This window comes from Plasmodium gonderi (genome assembly GCF_002157705.1).
Source record: "Plasmodium gonderi DNA, contig: Chr10, whole genome shotgun sequence".
NCBI classification, from domain to species: domain Eukaryota; phylum Apicomplexa; class Aconoidasida; order Haemosporida; family Plasmodiidae; genus Plasmodium; species Plasmodium gonderi.
Genome location: NW_021628935.1, coordinates 792,967 through 817,754, shown reverse-complemented (window position 1 = coordinate 817,754; position 24,788 = coordinate 792,967). Strand labels below are relative to the sequence as shown.

General features: G+C 32.9%; 6 protein-coding genes and 1 non-coding gene across 7 annotated transcripts; 3 read left to right on the top strand and 4 right to left on the bottom strand.

Moving 5' to 3' along the window:
* Positions 1–718: 718 nt before the first annotated feature.
* On the top strand, positions 719–1,925 carry PGO_101750 (hypothetical protein, conserved; the record flags this gene model as incomplete). The annotated part of the gene is made up of 2 exons (XM_028688205.1): positions 719–1,342; positions 1,779–1,925. The coding sequence occupies 2 exons, from the start codon at positions 719–721 to the stop codon at positions 1,923–1,925; spliced, it is 771 nt and encodes a 256-aa protein (XP_028544006.1).
* A 113-nt stretch (positions 1,926–2,038) lies between these two features.
* PGO_101740 (tubulin tyrosine ligase-like protein 1) lies at positions 2,039–4,383 on the bottom strand (the record flags this gene model as incomplete). Its single annotated transcript, XM_028688204.1, has 5 exons — positions 2,039–2,130; positions 2,402–3,461; positions 3,718–3,829; positions 3,985–4,062; positions 4,346–4,383. The coding sequence occupies 5 exons, from the start codon at positions 4,381–4,383 to the stop codon at positions 2,039–2,041; spliced, it is 1,380 nt and encodes a 459-aa protein (XP_028544005.1).
* Positions 4,384–5,168: 785 nt separating this feature from the next.
* On the bottom strand, positions 5,169–9,134 carry PGO_101730 (ATP-dependent DNA helicase UvrD; the record flags this gene model as incomplete). Its single annotated transcript, XM_028688203.1, has 1 exon — positions 5,169–9,134. One exon carries the CDS (start codon positions 9,132–9,134, stop codon positions 5,169–5,171), a length of 3,966 nt encoding a protein of 1,321 aa, XP_028544004.1.
* A 4,096-nt stretch (positions 9,135–13,230) lies between these two features.
* PGO_101720 (hypothetical protein, conserved) lies at positions 13,231–15,723 on the top strand (the record flags this gene model as incomplete). Its single annotated transcript, XM_028688202.1, has 1 exon — positions 13,231–15,723. One exon carries the CDS (start codon positions 13,231–13,233, stop codon positions 15,721–15,723), a length of 2,493 nt encoding a protein of 830 aa, XP_028544003.1.
* Positions 15,724–17,060: 1,337 nt separating this feature from the next.
* On the top strand, positions 17,061–20,315 carry PGO_101710 (aspartate--tRNA ligase; the record flags this gene model as incomplete). The annotated part of the gene is made up of 1 exon (XM_028688201.1): positions 17,061–20,315. One exon carries the CDS (start codon positions 17,061–17,063, stop codon positions 20,313–20,315), a length of 3,255 nt encoding a protein of 1,084 aa, XP_028544002.1.
* Positions 20,316–21,542: 1,227 nt separating this feature from the next.
* On the bottom strand, positions 21,543–21,615 carry PGO_101700. Its single transcript has one exon. It is a non-coding gene; the product is annotated as a tRNA-Phe (tRNA).
* Positions 21,616–23,079: 1,464 nt separating this feature from the next.
* PGO_101690 (hypothetical protein, conserved) lies at positions 23,080–24,720 on the bottom strand (the record flags this gene model as incomplete). Its single annotated transcript, XM_028688200.1, has 6 exons — positions 23,080–23,152; positions 23,315–23,408; positions 23,682–23,750; positions 23,918–23,960; positions 24,115–24,299; positions 24,537–24,720. 6 exons carry the CDS (start codon positions 24,718–24,720, stop codon positions 23,080–23,082), a joined length of 648 nt encoding a protein of 215 aa, XP_028544001.1.
* Between the last annotated feature and the right edge of the window lie 68 nt (positions 24,721–24,788).

The window sequence follows — 24,788 nt, the reverse complement described above, 5'->3', positions numbered from 1 at the left end:
CTAGTAACCCATAGCCGCTTATCATTTCTCCATAACAACACCAGAAGGCAGCTTTTTTCCTTTTGTCACCTTTACCTTTTTTGAATCAAATGGGAATTAAATTAAATGAAATGTCCAATTTTAACAAAAGGGTAAAATCGATTTAACTTCTTCCATCGAAACAGGTATAACCTACAGCTATGCAAAAACCCTATCTAGTATAAAGGGAAAAATGCAAAGTAGAAAATAATTATACCCCCTTTTTTTTTTTTTTTTTTTTTTTTTTTTTTTTTACAAAAAAATTTCCCTTTTTTTAGATTTTTTTTTTTTTTTTTTTTTTTTTTTTTTTTTTAAAAAAAAAATTTCACTTCATTATAGATATATTTTTTTTTTTTTTTTTTTTTTTTTTTTATCATTTAGGAGAGAATTCAATTTTGTGTATCATTTCAAAATATGGAGATGAAACACTACGAGACATATAACTTTCAGCAGGACACATTTTTCTACTAATTAATGTGATCTGACCTTCACATGAATTATTATATTCCAATGAATACCAAAGATAAACACATATTTGGGCAATTATATATAATCTCCAATTCGGATGAAAAGGCTGAAGAGAGGAGCTACACCCACACATTAGTTCATGGATAACTGTATTTGCTGTCCAGTCTCTATATATACAACACACAGACACGTAGGTAATACTCGAAGATGAAACAAAGGAAAAAAAAACAAAATGGAAGGAGAAAACTTTTTTTTAAAAGAAAAAATCCAGTATGACGAATTTAATAAGAATATACAAGAAGAGTACAAGAAGAGATTCGATGTGAATAACAAAATAGAAGAATATTTTGACGATGTGCCAGTTACAGCTCCAGTGAAAAGTTCTACATCTTTATATACGTCAACATCTGTTTCAGAAAAGGAGAAGAATAATAGAAACGAGAAAAAAACATTCCTTCACAATTTCATGTTCCCATTTATAGAATTGGGAAACAAATTTTATTCATCTGTCACTTTGATATATGAACCCAAATTATATCACCTCTCTATATTTATGACCATTCTATGGGCATATAAAAACATTAAGTGCATTAACAAATTGCTCATTCATAAATATAACGATATACATTATCAAATTACTCGACCAGATTCATTGAATAGCAGATATAAAGCATTTAAAGTTTTAGCTATTGGTGGTTCTGTCATCCCATGCTCCTTCATTGCATTTACCATTTACAATGCCTACAAGGGAAAAACAAATTCTCTGCATATGTCAAATTATCAAAAAATCATAACCGTTAGAGACACCACATCTTCCCTTATTCCATATACCTTGAGGAGAGACATATCGCGAAAGGTGAAGCACGTCCTCATGTCCCCGATAGACATACTTGCCATGTGCATACCCGATATGAATATACACCAAATATAAGAAACTCAATCGTTGATTGTACTTGGAAAAATTTTGGGGCAGAAAGGACAAATAAGAGAAGAGAGGGTCCTACACGTCCATGCATTTTTAAAAAAAAAAAAAAAAGTGCTCATATATTTTTGCACTGTTTCTCATTATTTCTTGTGTTTTACATCTTTGACATTTTTCTCCTTCCATAAGGCGTCTCTGCATGAGCATCACCAGCACAATCTTTACACATATCAAATCATGCGCATATATGTTTACATTTTCATGCATTGCATATCTTCACAACATACACATATATATATATATATATATATATATATATATATATATATATATATATATATACACACACACACACACACCCTTTCCTCAGTTGCAACTACTAAAGGAGAAAACCCTCTTCTTTGGAAAAGACTTGGCTGAAAATAATAACTTCAAGAAATTGTCTAAGGAATATCACAGAAATGTTGACAAACGGTTGCAACGACATTTTTTAAAGAAGGGCGACCCCTTGGGATAGAGATGTGTCCAATCCAGGAGGTGGATCCCTGTAGTGTAACCCACATCAACCCGTTTGCTACTGCCACTACAACAGCATCTGCTACTTCCCCAAGTAGATGCGAGAGGAATAGTTTATTTACTGACCTCACTTCCCGTTGTGCTTAGCTCGCGCTTAATGTATTTTGCCATTTGTTTTAAATTCTCAGTTCCGGATAAATGGGCCCCTAAGAAAAAAAAAAAAAAGGAGAGGTACAAGTAGAAGTAGTAGTAGTATTAGTAGTAGTATTAGTAGCAGTATTAGTAGTAGCAGTATTAGTAGCAGTATTAGTAGTAGCAGTATTAGTAGTAGCAGTATTAGTAGCAGTATTAGTAGCAGTATTAGTAGTAGCAGTAGCAGTAGTAGAAAAAGTAGTCGAAGCAGTGTGAGAAGTGGTGGATGGAGGAGAAAACCGAGCAACATGGCACGGGCGTAGATTTTGGAAAGGAATGCTATACCCAGATGAGAAGTAAAGTTATATGGATTGGGTGTGGTGATTCGTTTTCCATTTCTGTATATGCAATCGAAATCACCAACTCTATCTGTATGTGGAATGTTGTATTTCTCTATATTTATTAAGCTCATGAGTTGGTCAAGCATATTAAACTTCAATGTGTAATCCTCGTCAGTATTAGCAGAAAGAGAAGGTGAAGAGTTCACTTCAATTAACCATGGCTTTAAATTAGAATCAATGAGAATGTCAAAACCGTATAACTCAAAACAGTGCTTATCATTTATTATTATTTTATGAACAGCTAAAAAAGATTGAATGATACAATTTTCAATATTTTGAATTAAAGTCATTATATTTTTATATCCATAACGACTAATCATGTATAAAAATAGTTCACGAACAAACCATTTCCCACCAACATTATCATCATACCCTTCTGCATTCTTTTGTATAGAGACATTTGTTAAATGCATAGTGATGTCATTCATCTTGTCTTTCTCATTTTTAAAATACGTGTGTGAAAACCTTGCGAAACCACTCCTGTATAGATATATTGTCAAAGGATAGTATGACATAATTAAGACATACAATCGAATGTCGAACTTTTTCCCTCCGATCAGCAGAGGGTTCTGGATATACTCCTGCACGATGTACTGTTCAGGACGATCGCGTTCTTTATCTGGATGAACGCCCCTCTCCAGATTGACACTCCTCTCTGACTTGCGGCTTTTCTCCAAGTCTCTATCATTTCCCTTATATTTTTCTCCATCCCTTTCCTTGTCTCGCTCATTGATATGTCTGCTACGTCCAACACTCCACTCTCTTATCTGAGATATCTTATCGAAAAGAAAAATTCCCTTTCCTTGTGATCTACCAATTGGTTTCATAATCCACACACGATTGCTCCTTTTCTTGTATTCCTCTAAGAATATTTTGTATTCCAGTGGCAAAACAAATGTGACAGGTGTTATGTCTATTATTTTTAGTTCCTCCTCGCTTTTTATTTTTTCATTTTGTTTTTTCAGCCTTTTTATATTTTTCGCTAGTAGGTCTTTTCGTGTGAGCTTCAGGTGGTACGTAGAAGGGGTCGTTGTGTGTGTTAAGAGATGGTGTGTGTGTGTTAAGAGATGATTGTGTGTGTTAAGAGATGATTGTGTGTGTTAAGAGATGGTTGTGTGTGTTAAGAGATGATTGTGTGTGTTAAGAGATGGTTGTGTGTGTTAAGAGATGGTTGTGTGTTATGGGTGGAGTTCCATGTTGCATGGTTTCCAGAAGTGGTATCAGCAAAGAAAAAAAGGGGAGTGACAAAAACATTTTTACCTCATAATAGTTCCTAAAGTGATTGACATATTGATTATTTCTCAAAGACAGGGTGTCGTAAACTTCGTTTATCCAATCTTTTTCTGACCAGCACATGTTCCAATCTGTTTCGCTACAGGACCAATGCAAGAGGGGGAGAAATGGGTCAAGCAAAATGGGTCAAGCAAAATGGGTCAAGCAAAATGGGGTCGGAAAACCGAGTTCCCAGAATTGACTCTAGAGTGTGTTCCCTGGCAAAACAACACGATTCATATGCATCTGCATTACTGATTTGTGAGTTCCCATTTCCTATGCAAAAACAGATCATAGATTGTGTTGCGAAAGTCGGTTCGAAATTTAATAACCCTGCAAGTGGAGGTCGTCAAAAAAAAAAAGAGAAAATCCAATTTACAATTTGTTATATGAGAACGAGGCGTAAACTGGACTAAACATTCTGCATGTATGAAGGAGGAAGAGGAGATATGGGTGGAGGGGGAGAAGCTCCATCTGTGCACGTGCATACGGTACATAAGGATATACAAAGATGTGAAAACATATATATATATATATATATATATATATATATATATATATATATGTGTGAACGTCTGCTAGCGTTTCGGCCGCTCTTCCCTCCAAGCAGCAGTACTTGTTCGATGGAAACAACTCGCGAAAGTACAGTGACATTTTTTCATTTATTAGCAGCGCTTGTTCAGACAAAGAGACGTAAAAATTACAAAATAAAAAATAGTTTAAGAGATAAATAATAAAGCAGTTTTAAATGGTGTCAAGTGACAGTTAAGCTACACGCTAGGGTGAGAAGAAGAAAAAAAAAAGAAAAAAAAAAAAAAAAAGACGTGTTTTTCATTTTATAAAGCACGAATTAGACACATATGTTAGAGGATAGAGGAATCGTTGATAACGAATCAAGTGATTCCACAAAATGTTACACAAAAAAAAAAAAAAATAAATAAATAAAACAATGACTTACACAAGGATTTTTCCCTTTTAAGAATCATCTAGCCCATTTTGTCTGTTTCCAGGAAAAATAAAAAAAAAAAAAAAAAAAAAGCAAGCGGGACGTCATGTGGGAACTCATAAATGAAGCGAAAATTTCGCCTGTGTGCACTCTCGTGTCACGTGAAAAGATGGAAAAAAAAAAAAAAAAAAAACTGAATTGCACACATGCAAGGCAACTTTCAGATGAGCCGATCAACCATTTTAATTCACTTGACTACACCAGATTGCTGTGACCAGTTGAACATTATTTATTTATTTATTTTTTTTTTTTTTTTTTTTTCTCTTACTTCTTCTTCTTCTTCTTCTTCTTCTCCTCCTCATAAAAAAAAAAAAAAAAGGTAGAGTACATACATATAGAACGAAAGCATAAGTATCATCCCATCGGTACATGTTAATTTATAATTATAGCCCCTCCCAAAGAAGTGAAATCCATTATCACTTCACGCCCATTTTTAAATACCCATCTGATTAACAAACCTAGACACAATGTTCTTCTCAGCAGTGTTACTATTCTGTAAAAAACATAGCAAGTATAACAAGAATTTTGCACGAGTAATACCAACGTAAAAAATTTTCCTTTCTTCAATTATCTCATTAACATTTTCTGAAACTTGTGGTATTTCTCCCTCTATTACATTTAGAATGAAAACCACCTTCCATTCCAATCCCTTTGATTTATGTATAGTTGTTAAGGTTACTTTTTCTATTAACATTTTTTCATGAACATTATTTTTAAAATCATTTAAAAAGGACACTAAGCAATCGCAACATTTCTGATTTATTTCATTCGGCACATATTCCATAGTCATTTCTAAAAGTATAAATATGTTTTGTATTTCATGTTGATTTAAATCATCTTCACTTATCCCGAATTGTGTAATAAGATCTTTCTTAATTTTTAGTTCATTTATTAAATTCTCGTTCTTCTCATCTGTAGACAAATTATTTTTTTCTTCCTCTACTTTCATTGTTCTTCCATTTTCAGAATTTTGTGACACGTCCATTCCAAAGTTGCACTCATCAAACGGACGCTTCTTTCCATTCATCGACATGTTTTGATTTAACAATATCTTGTTCTTTTCTCCATCTTCTAGTTTTTCCCTCCAATTAGCAACATTTGGTGGAATTCTTGAATCGGTATTGAACCTCTTATTAGAAGACGTATGGTCACTGTGTGTGCAGTTGCGAGGAATATCTAGGGTTCCCTTCTCAGCTGCATGTGAGGGGTCACTCTGAAGGGAATTCGAAGTGGTGACAGAAGTGGTGATCGGAGTGGTGACAGAAGTGGTGATCGGAGTGGTGACAGAAGTGGTGATCGGAGTGGTGACAGAAGTGGTGATCGGAGTGGTGATCGAAGTGGTGATCGGAGTGGTGACCGAAGTGGTTGTCGAATCCTTGTCGGCACTGAGCTGCTTCCGTTGGATTCTTCCTAAAATTTTTTTTATGGAACCCGTTTTTGCCAGTATATCCATAACTAAGTTATAGACCGAGTTAATTTGAGAAACGAACTTTAAAAAATAATTGATACAGAAAAAGAAATCCAGTATTTGTTTTAATTCACCTTGCGTGAAGACATTCAAGATCTGTGCCTTCTCTTCATCCAATTGGTTCCTCCTCCAAAGTACATACAAACGAGTAATCTCCTCGACTTGGCTAAAAAGTGATGAAATATTTTTTTTTCTTATTCCCATTTCTTGTCTTGTTGATGATATTCCTTCTTTTCTACATACGTCGTCGACAAAACTATTATTTGTCAATTTGTCCAATATTCCCTTGACCCTTTTGTCATTTTTTACAATTTTAAAAGTTTTTTTAAATATTATATCATCATCTACATTGAGTAGAAACCTCAGAATTGTTATCAATTCTACTATTTCTTTCGACCCAAAGAAAGACTTTTTTTTATTTAATTCTTTTATTGGTATTTTGAAAGATTCTACATTTATGTCATTCCAGTGATGGTTATAGTGGTGATGGTCACCGTCCTTCTTACCACTTTCATTATCACGAATGTTACCCCTTGCTTGGTTATTTTCCAAACAACCATGATGACATGTCTCTGCTCCGGGAGTTATGTTCTTATCCATTTTACACATTTCATGAAAAAATTTCAAGGCAATCCTTCTAATCTCATAACTGTTCATAGATTTGAGAGTCTCTTTTAACGTTTTATTCGTCCGGCATAAAATTACAAAATCGCTAAACTTGTAATTATACTTTTTTTTTAAAAAAATTATTTGAGACAAAATATATGATATCTGATCACTATACGTTTTGAAAACATGAAAATTGACTTTCTGACCCTGTATATTATTTGTGTGAAGATCCTTTTCTATTCTGCAATTCCGATTGTGTAAAATTAAATTCCTAGAAGTTCTAACAATTTCTTTTGTGCTTCTAAAATTTGTACCTAGCTTGAACAACAACCAATCTTCTTCATTTATTATTTTGTTAAATACATTAATATGAGCTCCTCTGAATGAATATATGGACTGATCATCATCTCCTATCACTGTTAAGCTCCTTTCTGTTTCTCGTTTCTGGTTCTTCTTCCTTAGAATCATATCTCCTCTTTCAAAGCTTGAATCATCTCTATCTGAACCACACCCCCATGCGGATCTCTCCTTCTGCATATTCTCGATGACTTCCATCGCTACATGTCTTACCTCTTCACGTGAAGCTCTCAAGTCCCAACTGCCATGCAAACTGGACGCACTTGCACTTCTAATCTCATTTGCGCTTCTAATCTCATTTGCGCTTCTAATCTCATTTGCGCTTCTAATCTCATTTGCGCTTCTAATCTCATTTGCGCTTCTAATCTCATTTGCACTTCTAATCTCATTTGCGCTTCTAATCTCATTTGCGCTTCTAATCTCATTTGCGCTTCTAATCTCATTTGCGCTTCTAATCTCATTTGCACTTCTAATCTCATTTGCACTTCTAATCTCATTTCCACGTCTGACCCCATTCCCACTTCCCATCCCATTCCCACTTCCCATCCCATTCCCACTTCCCATCCCATTCCCACTTCCCATCCCATTCCCACTTCCCATCCCATTCCCACTTCCCATCCCATTCCCACTTCCCATCCCATTCCCACTTCTCATCCCATTCCCACTTCCCATCCCATTAACAAATGCATCTCTGCCCCGCGCCACACCGGTACTATTAGCAAAAAACTGCAAAATATTAAATTGTGTCGTGTTGATATCCTGGAACTCGTCGCAAAACATGTAGTTCCACTCATCCAAAATTTTGTTCCTTACATGCACATCATCCTTCATGAGTCTATAAGTTTCAATGAGCAAGTCATCAAAATCATAGTAAATATACTTTGCCTTGTTTAAAATTTTTTTATATTCTGCATAAAAATCTGATTCAACTTGATTTATTTCGATCTTCATATTGTATAACTCGACATATTTGATAAGTTTTATTTTTTTTTTTAAAAATAAAATATGTTTTCTCTTCAAAATGCTTGTAACATTTGCATATTCGAAATAGTCTTTATTTACATTAGACTGTTTGAAATTGTATAGATAGTTGTAAAAATATTCATCATCTTCTAACCCTACCTCATCGTTATCGTCTAAGCCTTCTTCACCATCTTCTGCACCATCCCCTTCTTCTTCTTCTGCCTCATCTTCTATTTCCTTTTCGTCCTTCTTGGTTAAGTTTCTTTTTAAAGAATTGAAAAAACTTGTAAGATCGAATGAACCATTTGCATTATCAACCATGTCCCTACTTGAACCAACATAAGTTCCACTATTTCCTTGTGTAGTTTTTTTTTTGGAATGAGATGCATAAAAATTATTGAAAGCTAACTTAATAATATTACTATTTATAAAATCTGTTAATATTTTAAAAGGCCCTTTATACTTAAATAATAAGTATCTGCAAAAGGAATGTATAGTTCCTATAAACATTACTGTTTGAAGCACTTTTAGTTTGCTTTTATTATGAATGTTGCTACTGGTGTCACATTTTTTCTTCACACTTTTATCACTAAAGAGTTTGCATCTTATATCACTATCTAGATATAAGTCTATCAGACAGTTTATTTTTTTGCTTATTTTATCTTTCAAATCATTCGCTGCATAATTTGTAAATGTTATGCACACAACTGATTTCTTTTTTTCAATTATACTTCTAATGATTCGTGATGTTAAGGTCGAAGTTTTTCCAGATCCAGGACATGCTATGATGCATAAATTCATATTAAGGGGTACCTGCACAATTCTTATTTGTTCATTTGATAAATTCCTGAATAGGATGCTATTAAACAGTATTTCACGTTTCACAGATTCGTCACTTTTCACAGATTTGTCACGTTTCACAGATATGTCACTGTTCACAGTTGCCACCGGAACCTCATTTTGTTCTTCATTTATTTCTCCCTTTTCATGCTGGCTTAGCATGCCATATTTTTTGCTTCTCTTGCTTTGTCTATCATTTGGATGTTCCTCCTTCCTCGCCATTTTTTTTTTTTTTTTTTTTTTTTTTTTTCTCTCAAACTATCATTCGAGTTTTCTAATATTTATGTTGTGTCTAATTGGCTTTTCAACCACCGCTCTATTATACCAACTGGTTATCCCTTTTCTACTCAGAGAAAACAACAAAATGTTTGGAAGATCCCTGCACTGATGAAATTTCTGTATTCCACCTTCATAGTGTAATATACTCAATCGGTTTCTCAGAATGGAAGACCTTTTCAAAAAAAAAAATCTCATATAATGAAAGTATCACTTTGTTGTTTTTTTTTTTTTTTTTTTTTTTTTTACACCATTCCCTTTACGCGATTTTTGCATTTATTATCTCTAATTTAGAAATGAGTATATTAAAGAAAGAAAAAAAAATATATTCTAGAGTGACAAATGAGTGCATAATTTGATTTAAAAAAAAAAAAAAAAAAGAAGCTCGTAGGGACTTAATCCCATTTGGGGAAAAGAAATATGCACCTTCCACATAAGGCGAAATCTTATTTGCATTTTATTTTTTTTTTTTTTTTCTCTTTCCTATCCTTTGCTCTTTTCCCTTATTTAAAAACTGAAATGTTAGTAAGTGTTACTTACACCAAGTGTGATGGAAGGAGATGTTATTTTTACTCGCGAACTATGTTCATGTGTCCATTGGATAACCACTTGACAAGGCCAAGGAAGTGAGAAATAGGAAGAAATATATGTACAACAGTAACAAAAAAGAAAAAAAAAAAAAGTGAACAAATTGGTTATATCTGTTCATTACATCGATTTCATTGGTTCTATTCGAGATGTACCAATTTGTTACACTCACTTTTGTCCAGCGAGTTAATGCGAACATTTAGGAGATAGCTAACTAAAAAGTGCGTATTTTTTTTTTTTTTTTTTTTTTTTCCCCCCCTTGTGTTCATGTAAAATTTGAAAAAGTTCCATAAATTAGAAAAAATTACCTTGCCTGCAAGCAAAATTTAAGGCTCTTTTTTTTTTCATGCTCCTACCCACGATGCGAAAGAATAGAAAAAATGTTTCCTACATTTTCCAAATGTTCGTCTAAACTGTACAAACGCAAAACTTCCTTTTCCAGAAAAAATGAAAAATAAAATGTTTACGTAAAAAGAGGTATATATATAATCCTTTGCAAATAATGTGAGAACAATTACCAAAGGTCCAATTTTTTATGCCATTTCGTCTGTTGTTTCTTAACAAGTGCGTGTTGTGCGCATAAATGAAATGATAAAACGTGTAAGGAATATTTTATTCTGTTTTATTTATTTATTTATTTATTTTTTTTTTTCTTTATTTCATTTTGCATACACATGGAGAGGAGATTTGACACTACATGTTTTGTATGAAAAAAATTCTATAACGAAATTAAAGGTAGAACCATTCAGCGTTTAAATGAAAGTTACGAGATTTACTGCGCTACTGAAAGTATGTCCACATAATATATTTTCCCAACCTCTTATAAAAATGAAAAAATATTTACATATTTCATGCAAAAATACTTGCGATACGAAATGAGACATACATACGTTATTTGTTTATTTGATTTTATGACGCATTTTAAACATAGAAGTTGCATATGACGTAACTTTTTTTTTTTTTTTTCTGGTTTTATAGCGTCCTTTCGTTTCTTTACATAGTTTTTTTTTTTTTTTTTACTCAAAATGTATGCATTTGCTCAGCCTTAATTTAGCTTGTTAAAATCTGTGAGCAGAGGACAATACATCCACAGTGTACTGCTCCAACATTTTACTCACGTTTGTAATGGCAAAATTTGTTCCTTGGGAAGTGCAATACGGAAGGGTTCATACTTCCGGCAAAGCTGCATCGCACATACATATATATATATATATGCGAATAAAGAAAAGGAATGCCTTAGAATGTTCATGTGCAGAAGCAGTGGGCATACTCTAAAAGACATGTGCGTGTAATTGTGCACTTCGAATTCGTCATGTAAAGAGGTGAAGCGTTTCTCAGCCCATTCAAACCCCTCTTCATTAAATGTAATCTTCACGAAGGTGCAAAAAAAAAAATTATGTATATTTTTTTAGCAAAAAGGAACAATTTCAAACTAGCTTATTTTACATCATTTTAAGCTTGCGTGAGAGTCCATGTGGGTATAATGTGTACGATAACGTTATACGCAAGGTGGTAAGATGGCAATATGTGGGTAATATAAAAAATCAGTATTCTTTAAGAGATATACATAAATGCATATATTTATATATATAAAGGTACCAATATAAAGTGGGATTTAATTTTTCCTTTCTCATTTCTGTCTCCTTTTTTGATATATAAAAGCACTGATTGTGTAAGCTTACATTTTCCTCAATAATACAAAATGGAACAAAAAAAAAAAAAAATACATATTTTCATTTTGTGCACGATAAGCATTTCTCCACTTCGAATACCCATCATATTTTCCCATATTTTGTGCGTAATAATTGATATATCGGAAAAAACATCTCACAAACCCGTGCAGGTAATTTGGGGAAATAAGGAAAAGTTAAACCCGTGATCATTTTAGCTTATTATATATTTCAATTAAAAAAAAAAAAAAAAAAAAAAAAATGCCTGAACGATTAGGTTATTTTTTTGCCAAAATTGCAATAACAGTATATATACATATAATAAGATTTTTTTTTCTTTTTTTTTCTCGCACATGTATTTTATGTATACAATTTATTGGTATAAGAAAATAATACCTTTTGTTCTAATTGTGTTGGGAAATAATGGTTTCTTTTTTAAGATTTTTTTTTTTTTTAACGCCTTTTTTTTAATAGCAATTTTTTTTACAAAATTACCGGGTTACATATATAATACTCGTAAGAACATTGTTTGCGTGCACAAAGTCCAGAAAATATAAATTGTGCGACTGTAAAACTTATGCAACAAGTAGTTTTTACAAATACAGCAAATAATTCTTACATATGCAACAAGTAGTTTTCACATATGCAACAAGTAGTTTTCACATATGCAACAAGTAGTTTTCACATATGCAACAAGTAGTTTTCACATATGCAACCATGGTATTTTTTTTTTTTATATGACTGTTCAGGTGAGCTTACATAATTCTAAGCTGCAACCCCGTTTTCATAAAACCAATTTGAAAAGTAAAACAACATTAGAAAAATTTTGAGATAATGATATTACTGAAGTGTAGTAGTTTTAAACATCCTCTAAAAATAAGGGGGGAAAAAAAAAACTCAGCATAGGCGTGATGATTTTCTGTATTTTTTTTTTTTTTTTTTTTTTTACTATTTCCTTATTTTAATTTATTTTATTATTTCCTTATTTTATTTTGTTTTATTTTTTTAATTTTTCCGTTAAAAGCTGGGTTTTTTTCTCGAGGGAAATGTACATATTACCGCCTTGCAGCGTTAGTAGTTGACAAAATGTATAGAAATACATACCTATATGTAAATGCTCTATTTTGTATATAAAATATGCTTGAAATTGTGATCCTCAACAATTCTTCCACTTTTCAAAATTGTATGAAGAAAACTGTTCTGTGGAAGGGACACAAGTCCACATATTCTTTTTATTTTACCTGAATGTATGGTTTCTATTAAAAACCCATTATATATGTACATGTACATGTATATGCATATGCTTATGCTTCTCCCTTTTTTTGTTTCCTTAATTAAATGACACTTCGTTATTCATCCATTCATGTACTTAATTTATGTAAACGTAAAAAGTAGATCAACCAAATTGTGATGCCAATTCTATCCAATATGACCAAAGGAGAGCAGTTAACTTTGTGCATTCAGGTAGTGGAGTAACATTAAACTTGCAGTGATACACAGCTTTTAGGATTTTTGATTATGGCATACTGGGACTGTTTCTTGCAAAAGATGTCCGCGTCCTAGTATGTGTTCATAAATGTGTTCCCATAAATACATGCACATGTTCAGGCAAAAATATATTAACACAATACCATCCTTATAACAAGATATATCCCCCTCACGTAGACACAGTAGTGTGTTGACGGAACGGTTCTAAAAATAAAAAAAAAAAAAAAAAAACACTAATGTATAACAATAGCAATAATTTAATTCCTGGGACTCCGCCTCTGTGCAGCTTGAACGGCGTTCGAAATGTTCCAATCTGCATGAAGGGCATAAAAATTAGGAACATATCCCCCGTGTGCAATATTAATTACAAAAAAATGAACTCGAAAAAAATGCGAGAACATGCCAACGGGTATATAAATTCAATTAGCTCCTTTTGGAGTAGAAATAAATTTCAAAATGGAAGTAAAATAATTAACAAGAAAGAATATGTCAGGAATAATATGGGTCATCCCAAAAGGATTAAGTCTTTAAAACAGTATAGATGCATACCGAGGAATTTTGGTACAATAGGTACTGCTGTTCCCTGCTCCTATAAATCTGATAGACCCCGTCACGGATGCAAAATGAAATCAACAGAGAAAATTTTCTCATTAAAAGTGAGTAATCACACGGAGGGACAAAGGAAATGTGATGGTAAAGACCACTGTGTTAGCAGCTTTGCTCAAGAGCGAGACTTGGATGGCCCCTCAAGTGGAGGTCATAGTGGAGGTCATAGTGCATGTCATAGTGCAAGTCATAGTGCATGTCATAGTGCAGGTCATAGTGCAGGTCATAGTGCATGTCATAGTGCAAGTCATAGTGCATGTCATAGTGCAAGTCATAGTGCAGGTCATAGTGCAGGTCATAGTGCATGTCATAGTGCAAGTCATAGTGCATGTCATAGTGCAGGTCATAGTGCATGTCATAGTGCAGGTCATAGTGCATGTCATAGTGCAGGTCATAGTGCAGGTCATAGTGCAGGTCATAGTGCAGGTCATAGTGCAGGTCATAGTGGCCGTCATAAGTGCCCTCAGAATGGTGGCTCGACGCGTGCCCCGACTAACCAACAGAGGTGCTTCGAAAAAGAAGGGCCTGCGAAGAAAAATTCCCAAGAGGAGAGTTCATCAATAAGCTTGAAGATGTTTGATAAGACAAAGGAGAATTATAAAGCGGCAGGATATTTAATTATCAAGACAGATGTAGAAGAGAATCCAGAAAATAATGTTAACAAGAGAACAAATAAAAATAACATCAATGTGAAAATATTGTTGGGATATGACCCTTTGAAAAAACAAGGAAAAGAACCAATTATGAAACCTGATGGAGGATTAGAGAGAAAAGGAGAATTAAATATCCCTGGTGGAAAGAAGAATAAAGAAGATTATTGTGATCCACTTGTTACTGCTTATAGAGAGTTTAGTGAAGAAAATTTATATATTTACAATATGTTTTTATCATATTTTAGTTATTTACACTACATCATGAAAGGTATTACATATGAGAATGAAGCTGAAGAAGAAACCAAAGCAATGACTCTTCCTTTATCAGAAATGTATGAACATTTTCTACGAATAAATTTTCTGCATGATATATCCAAAAAGAGTATAGGAGAAAAAAAGAAAATTATAAATTTACATATAAACAATTTTATGTTGTACTTTAAAGAAAATTGCTTAAATATCAAAGAGAATCATGAGGTTATATATAAGTGTTCATATCCCCCATCATATCATGAAAAATGGAATCCAACACTTGAGAATATACACAAAGAAATAAGCATGTACACGAAAGTAAAAAATGACGAGATTAACAATTTTAAACTTTATTATTCTCAAGGGAAATATAGTTTGTTTTTTTTTAATGTTATTCAATATGATTGTAAAAATATGTTACATTATTTAAATAACTATTTCTGGCATAATTACACAACTTTCTTTTATATCTTATTAAATGAAAATATGAATTATTTGGTCAAGTGCAGAGAAAATAGTAGAACCCAGTATGCACCATATTTATTTGATGTCAATGAAATAAAAAAAAAAATAAATTCAGATTTTTATCACAATTTAATGCATGTTGAAAATTTCAGTGAATCCAAATATGGAAAAAACAAAAACGATACAATTTACACGCATGCGAATACGCAACATTTGGAAAGTACCCAATTAGACACTGGTTACTTGAATGATGTTATATGGTTTGAGTTTTCGGATTTGCTTCTCTACTTCATCAAGAATTGCAACACTGTTGCAATTGTGCATTATTTATGGCAAATCTTTGATGAGATCCTAAGTAAGCAGTACTCTGACCAGGTGGGGGATCCTCAGCATTACATTGATACTATTCAAAACAAACATGAAGCTGATCAAGAAGATGAGAGAAGACAACCTCAGTTTGTTTTTGTCAACCATGGTACTCTAAAATTGACCAGAAGTATCATCTCCAACATATGTCATCTGTATGGAGATATTTATAAGAAATTGAAGAAATTAATACAACAAAACAAATATGACATTTTTCTCATTCTTTTCTTTTCTCCCTTTAACACTAAATTGAGTGTGCACAATATGAAAACCAAGCACCCCAGTTGTCATGCACCCTTTAGGAAGTTCTTCCTCTGCCTCGTGAATAATCGAGACTTTTGGCTTTTCCTTTTTTTGAACTTTATGGGAAATATTCCCGTTGTATAGAAGGAAGGGTAGGTGTGGGGTATGGTAACACTTGCATGTCATTTCAACCATACACAGATTTGTTGACATTCACCACTTCAGTTAGTACTAATTCGAATGAACTTGAATGATGTTTTTTTCGAAAAAGTATGCATGTATTTGTGCCTCTGCAAAGGCGGGTAGAGATATGTTTTTTTTCCTCTACTCCAGGTTTAAGGCACTTGAACGCATCCATGCTTCTTGCCCGACCCCTGGTGCCTGGGTCCAAGCAGGTTTACCTTGTGTTTTTTACTTTTACGTTATTTGTTATTCGTCTGATTATTTATGTGTGTATGCATGCGTGTATGCGTGTATATATGTGTGAGTTTTTTTTTTTTTTTTTTTTTTTTTTTTTTTTTTTTTTTTTTTCCTGAACCGTGCTATTTGGCCTCGTCCATGTCAACGGTAAACAACAGATGATGATTCCCTCTCTCCCTCTTTTATGTAACCTTTTGAGTACACACAGAAAAATGTAATTTTTTTTTTTTCTTTTTTGGAAAATGGGAGCCACATATACATTATATGTCTTCACACATAGCCAGACGTGTATGTATATATGGACTCTGTGCGTGCATAGGTGGTGTATGTGCATACTGTAATAACAGCCCCTTTTTGATGCAGAAACGATCTCATGTGTATATGGCACACGACGAAAAGAGCTTGAAAAAATACGTTGCAAAATGATCTACAAGATATGTACATATATGTATGTATATATATATATATATATATATGCCCTTTTTTGCGCTGAAAAAATTGATCTCTGCAGACGTTCATTTTGATCCATACAGCAGTCTCTCCTCACGTGGGGAAGGAAAAAAAATGTAAAAACTGTACAACTTTTTCTTTTATCTTTGCGGGCCAGAGAAGTGTTGTGTTAAAAGGATGGATTTTCCTAGGACTCTGTGGTTAGCAACTAAGTTCACTTTTCCAAATTGCAAATAAAAAAATTCACACGTCTGACCCGTTTCTAACTGCACTTTTTTCGGCTCTTTTTTTCTGAATTTTTCTTGCCTCTCTTTTTCTGCAATTTTTCTTGCCTCTCTTTTTCTGCAATTTTTCTTGCCCCTTTTTTTCTGAATTTTTCTCGCCTCTTTTTAATGAAAATATAGAGTGGTTTCCATTTTTGATATTTTCCCGATACCACCGATACAAATGTAATCTCTACAAGTGCTTCCTCTCCGAAACTGAGGTGTTCAAAAAAAACTGCTGTTATGTTGTAACACAGTGAATAGAAGAGGGTAAATATATCAAAATGGTGAAGTAAAAGATATGGAAAAAAAAAAATAAAATAAAATAAAAAAGAGCCATGTGCTAAAATGAGATTTGCGAAAGGAATACTTTTCTCATGGCACATATTCATAGTAGTACCGTACTTCCAGATAATCATCCATGGTCACATTTACAAACAAAAGGGGAATTTAACATTAAGTGAAGATGACATAAAAAGAAAAACTCGAACGCATGTCAGCAAACCAGCAAAAATTTTCTCAAGAAAGTATTTTAACAATAATCTTCCTTCTCTAAGGATATGCAAAAAAAGGACAAGTCAGTTCAGTGGTCTCATAGGGAATAATGTTTCGCCCCGTTTGACTAGTTTACCATTCATTAGATCGTGCCATAGGAGCAAAGCCTCTAGGTACAGCATAAGAGGGAAAAAAATAAACAAATTTGTTTTCAGCATTTCCAAACGTGTTGTAGACCCCTGCAGAGAAAGCAGTAACCATTTTATTCTTTTCTCAAATCTAAACAAAGATAATGAAGAAACGAAATTCAATAGTGATAGTACTAAGCTAGACTATAGCAATGGGTACTGCACCACTCCAAGTTACGACAACAATGAGGATAAGCATTTGGAAGATCACGTGAGGGAACCATATTTAGTGCACCTTGCCAAAAATGGAGATTTGTCATTTTTCTATGGAACAGCAACTCGATCAATGAATTATTCAACATATGAAGATATTGTGAGGAATATAGAAACACAAAAAGACAAGTTTTACACATATGAAAGTGACAAGATAAGAGAAAACCAAAAGAAGAAAACTGTTATCGATAAAAAGTACACTCTCATTAGAGGAAGAGTAGAACAAAGAGTGAAGGAATCGAAGAGAATTTTTCTTAAAATAAGACAAAACAGAGGAGTATACATTACCTGTGTGTATGAAAAGAAAAAAAATAATACAAGGGAGGGTGATCATATATACAAGTATATAAAAAATTTAAGGAACGAAAGCATTGTCGATATTGTTGGTCATGTAAAAGTACATGGAAATTTGACCAAATGCACTTTACCCTTTTTAGAAAGTATTTACAATGAAAAATGTATAGAAATACTTGTAACCAGTGTGTCTTGTCTTTCTGAATCTTTTGATTCTGTGCCTTTGATGGTGAATGATAGCAGGCCTTGTTGGATGACCCACCGAACGGGAACAGGTAGTGCCGCCAGTATGGGTAGTGTCGCCAGTATGGGTAGCGATGACAGAACTCCGAATAGATGTGGGGTGGGTCCGAGCGGAAGACAGAACCCCTCAAAAGTTAACACAAACAAAGTAATCCTCAAGTTGCAGAACCCGAGTCTGCACAACAGAAATGCTATTAACCACTTAATATTCGAAGTGAAAAGCAAAATTTCGCACAAATTGAAGGACATGCTGCAGCGTGATCGGTACACGGAAGTATTTACATCGAAGTTTGTTGAACTTGGTAAAGTAAAGACTTCTATTAATTCCTTGAACGGGGCAAAAAATTTCGACGCAGCAAAAGATTTCGACACAGCAAAAAATTTCGACACAGCAAAAAATTTCGACGTGGTGAATGAGCACGCAGGCGAACTGAACAGCCAGCTGAATGGGTCCGAAGGAGGATCCAGTTGTTACAAAATCGAAGGAGAAAATTTGATATTGGCACAGAGCCCTCAATTCTACAAACAGATGCTAATAAATTCTGATTTTGAACGTATCTACGAGATGAACTATTCATATAGGAATGAGAAATTCCATACGTCGAGGCATCTAAATGAGTTTGTTTCATTGGATATAGAACAAGTTATATATGATAATTACTATGAAATAATTATGTATATGTATAATATCTTGCATCGATTAAATGATTATATAAATGAGGTCTTTTCAGCGGAACTAAATCTGATAAGTTCACTACAACATGGTAGAGGAAACCATTTTGAACCAAGCAAATTTCCCGACATTCCATTTGTTCTTTCCTTCTGTGATGCTAGAGACATACTCAATAAGTATTACCAGCACTCTGAAAATGAAATTACTGATCCTTGTGTCTCTGACGTACATCTTGAGAATGTGGATCAAACATGGAAGATGAAGAAAAAGCAAAGTCAGTTGAATTCCATACACAATGACAACCCAGAGAAATATGTAAAACTTCTTACCAATGAAGAAAAAGATCAATTAAAAAAAAAAATAACATTTGAAGTAGTCCCGAGTGAAAAACCACACAATGTGTATTTTTATAAAAAAATAGAGAGTATGTATAAAGTTCACCACTCCCAGGGAAAAATGTGTGGCAATATAAGGGGAAGCATCCACAATAAAAGAAATGACCAATTTACAGATGAAACAGGAGAGACGCTAACAAAAATGGATCGGGGAAAAGGCCCCTTCGATGTCTACTCTTTCTTAAACACCTTTAACCGAGATGAATTTTACAAAAAGTTACTATTATTCTTCAATCGCTTGTATGATGAGGATACCAGAGTAGAGACTCCCTCCCAGCGTTTACATGAAACGGTACATAATCAACTGAACAAAGTGAACACATTTTGTAATGTGCAAGAGAACGGATGGAAGAGCGAAGAATGTTGTAAGGGAGAACAAAACAAAGAATATGTCACATCAAATGAAAGAGGTCAGTGGGATAAAGAAATCTTAGGAGAAGGCGAAGGAGGAGAGATTAGAAATGAGCGTGTGCAATGCAAGAATTCTCTTTTGAACGTACTTAACGAGAATGTAGAAAGAAAAGATAAAATATACCTAAGCGAAAGTTCAGAAAATAAAAAGATAAAGGAAAAGTACCTTCATTATGCCGACTTTACAAATGAAGAATTAAATTTTTTATATAAATTTTTAAAGAAAAATTTTGACATTGATATTTTCATAATAGATCAATATCCATGGCATCTCAGACCATACTACACAGCACATAATATGTATGACCTTCGATTTACAAATAGTTTTGATTTTATTTACAAAGGAATAGAAATTATTTCAGGAAGCCAGCGAATTAATAACTTACCTCTCCTTTTATTCAAAGTTTTAAAAACATGTGGCTCACCTCAACATCATGATTCAAAACACCATAATTCAAACTGGAATTCCTTCTTCTCATCGTATGTGAAAATGAACAATAAAAATTTCACAATTTCGAATTATATAAAGGATTTTCAAAAATTTATAAACCACGATTCAACTTTGTACCAATACTTCAATTCTTTTCGCTTTTCTTCAAATCCTCATGGTGGGTTGGCTCTTGGCTTTGAACGTTACCTCATGGCTACTCTAAACTTGGGCAATATAAAGAGCACAGTTTTTTACGTTTGAGATCAGCACACATTGGGTTATCCCATCCAGGTGTAGACAAAATTTCATATTCAGTTTTACGTGTAAAAAGTGGGGAAGATCAATTACGCATATTTATGAACATGTCTATTTTATTTTTCCTTTTTTTTTTTTTTTTTTCTTTTTTTTTTTTTAGTTCCTTCTGTCCATATTTTCCACACCCCTTTGCTCATTCAGGCAAATCGAAATATTGTATGCCTTGGACAGTGTGCGAATGATAAAGTGGAAAATATGGAAAATATTTTCCGCTGGCGTGAATATACATATCTAACCAAGTCTATTGTTAAGAGAAAAGTGTAAAAAACAAAAAAAAAAAAAAAAAAAATTTTTACAACAATGGGGTGTGGGGTATATCTTTAACTTCACGAAGAATTCTTTCTTCGTCTCTTTAACATAGTTTCATTTAATTTACCTGACGTAAAAACATAGCCAACATATTTTTATTAAAAAATTAGCATTTTTTTTTTTTTTAGTACCCACATGGGGTGTGTGTGTGTGTTTGTCCTTTCTTCTTAGGTGTTCTCTGATATGGGTGGAGTCGTGGTAAAAATGAGTAGTGTAGAGTGAGAGTTGAAAAAAATAAAATAATTGCCATGTGCCAATATCCAAAAAAAAAAAAAAAAAATCCAAAACAGGGAATATGCAAATAAACCATTACCAAAGTTTTGTTAGCTCATCCGTTTATAGCCAAGCAGATGAGTTCATAAAAAAAAAAAAAAAAAAATTAATTAGTCGCAAATGGGGCTCTGAGGGAAATTACGCGCGTAACTGTGTGTGCATCCCTCTCTCTCTCTCTATATATATATATATATATTCACTTGTGTGCATATGGTATCGCCAAACTGTCGAAAGGGCGTCTGCATTATCACCCCTGTTCGCATGCGCATAGGGCTCCTTTTTGTTGAGCTTCTTAAAATATAGCTTCTCCTTAAACTGCAAAATGGTATTTCCATTTACTATTTGTTATAAAATTAAATTATGTATTTATATGCAGTACGTGTTTTATTTGAAATGATATATGTATACATACATATACATATATATATATATATATATATATACATATATATGTATATACTTTTCATGTTCATAATTTAAATTGTCATTATAATTGCAAAAAATAACTACGTAATAATAATGTATACTTATTTTCTGCACAAAATTTTGCACTAAAAAAAAATATGATAAAAATATAAAAAAGGAAAAGCTTGCCGTGACCAGGGATCGAACCAGGGACCTTCAGATCTTCAGTCTGACGCTCTCCCAACTGAGCTATCACGGCTTCTAAAATTTTTTCTTATTATCAATACCCATAAAAAATAATATATATATATATATATATAAATTAAATTTTTTTTTCCTTTTTATGAGAAATTTAAAATAAATGAGCATTAAAATAATGATAATGTATACGTGAAAATAGGACTTATACATGTTCCTTTATTTGTAATTTAAGCAAAATAAATGAACCTTTCTTTTAATCATTCAAAAAAAAAAAAAAAAAAATTTCAAATTAGGAAAAAAAGCTCCCCTCTACCCCTTTCAATAACTTCTTATTTTTTGCGAGTTTGATGTGGAATTTAATTCGAATCCATTTGGGATAGGTTTGGTGTCTCTTCAAATTTTATTTAGAATTGATGTGAAAATAAGTAGAATTATATTTCTAGTCAATTTGAAACTCATTTAAAATAGATTCAATCAATTTGTTCCTTTTTGCACATTGCACCATGCGCTAAATTTTTGAGAACTCCCGAACTAAATTTTGTTTACTCCTGGGATGGTATTTCAACCGGCGAACGGGCAGTAGGAACAAGGTTAAAGATCTGCGAAATGCTTTTAGATATTTAAAAAAAAATAAAATCAAAAAGAACTACATAACAGTGGAGTAACCTAACAGTGGAGTAACCTAACAATGGAGTAACCTAACAATGGGCAACATAACAATGCAACCGTCTAATGATGTACGAAACAAAACTGCACAAGCGCAGTTTTCCCCACTTAGAAGATTAAGCAACGCTCCTGTTCTCATAGGTTGTGGAGAAAATGCAACACTCTCACACCATGTGGAACTTTCATAATGTTGTATTTTCACTATTTTCCTAATATATTCCTCCCCATTCAGTGGAACTGACCAATTATTTTTTAAGTGTTTACATCTTTTTCATGTAACGCTCTTTTTTAAAAGGTTATTAAGACAAAACAATAAGAAGAAAATAAGAGAAATGAAAAGAAAATGAGAGAAAAAGAAAGAAAAAAAAAAAAAAAAAAAAAAAAATCTGAACATGCTCAGGCAAAAATATTCACACACAAGTTTATCCTTTTTTTATGACCTCCTTTTTTTTTGTTTTCTCATAAAAGTAATTCTATTTTCTCTGAAAACCGTGTCATGTATATGTAAACACATGTACACATGTCAAAACTTTGAACCATTCTTCTGTAGTTATTCATCAGTAACTAAACATTTTCATAATCTTAACTTTGTTGACATAACTTTTTAAAAAAAAATTGTAACTTTTCATTTGTGCGTGGATACAAAAGAAAGAAAAAAAAAAAAAAAAAAAAAAGGTGGGAATTTTTTTTTTTTTTTTCTTTTTATGCACTTGTTGTTAACATGCCGAAAATTCATCCATAAAACAATTAATCTCTAAAATAGTTACAACAACAATATTCAGAAAGGGGAACAGAACCAAATAGGATAAAAACAAAAAAATAACCTAGAGTAGACAGTTACCTATGATTGTTCACACTAGTATATAAAATTACAAGCCTTTTTAATGACACAAAATATGTCCTCGATTATGTTTTTCATTATATATCCCCTGAGATATTTATGGAGTGAGAAGAGGTTGTGCATGTAAATATGCATGCATGTATGTTTGCTTATGCGTTTATGTATTTACTTATGTGTGCAATGCACCTCATATAAACTTTTGCACCTCCACGACAACTCCCGGGTGAGTATGCCTCTCCGATATGCTTACAAATATTCCATCGGGTGATATGGTATAGATTTAAATGCACAGAACTGAGATGTCACGTAAAGGCCGATATATGAAACGGATGTAAATTGTATGCCTGAACAAAGTGGGAAATTAAAAAAAAGCCAAAAATAAGCAAAAGTAAAATAAGCAAAAGTAAAATATGCAAAAGTAAAATATGCAAAAGTAAATTATGCAAAAATAAAATAGGATACAAACCGCGTTAGATAAAAACGGAGCAAGATAAAGACAAAACATATGAACTTTTCCTGCTTCAGATGCACATTCACAAGTGTGAATTATCATCAAAATTGTTCTTGGTTGCATAGGTAGTATACGATAGTGTAATGTTCATTTGTAAATTCCTTACTGAACAGGTTAAGAGTCTCGTTGTCATTCATGTAAGAACCTTCTAGGCTCTCATAAAGTAAAAAGAGCGCTTTAGAGTATGTGTTGACAGAAAGAAAGAAGCATAGGTAAAAAGTGTGTTCATGTTGGAATAAGGATGCCAATGTGTTTGTGTGTATTTATTATTAAAACCGAAATATATATGTCATAAAAAGAGAAAAAAAAAAAAAAAAAAAAAATGAAACATTCGAATATTACCTGTTAAAAAGGTAAGGAATGTCACAATTAGATACAGGTAACACTGGCCAGGAGAGGAATGTTGATTTATGTTTGGGTTGTGTTTGGTTTGGTTTGAAATTGTTTTCAAAGCAGGACAAATGTGGCACGAAAATTTCCCCCCAAGTATACACACTGTACATGCATACACATACAAACGCACGTGAATATGGAAATACCATAAAGATGTCAAGAACCGATATCGTGACAGTGCCCGCTGTCAATGATACGTCAATCAAATCCTTGAAGGAGAAAGGGTACATCTGTACTTTGGCAAATATATAAGTTCCATTTTTTCTTCTAAGAATAGTTAAAGATAACATGGAGAGTAGTAACGATGTCGCTGCAAGTATCTGTACCATATCTGCATAATGGAAAAGGTGTGATTAAACAAAAGGTGAGTATCATCGAGAGGTATCAGTATTGTAGTAAAAAAAATACTTATATCTGTAGAAATGGATTCTGTCACATACAAGTAGGATATATATATATATATATATATATATATATATATATATAAACGCATATGAGTTGGTGGTAACATCACAACATTGCAAAGAGATCATTTTTTTTTTTTTTTTTTTTTTTTTTTTGCGCTCACTTTTGTTGATTAAATTCTGATCGAGATACATTGTTGACATTGTTAATGCGGATAATCCCAAGGAGACAATAAATGTGGCCCGAAGGATTCCCTTGCAAACATAATTTAACTTCATAAGTGGTGATGTCTTGTCATACTGCAAAGAGTTGACAATCGAGTCTTTGGCTTTTTTAAACAAGTACATCCTTGTCAACAAATTTTTTAGGGAAGAGGTTGAATCTATGCACAATTTAGGGCAAAATTCTAGGCAAA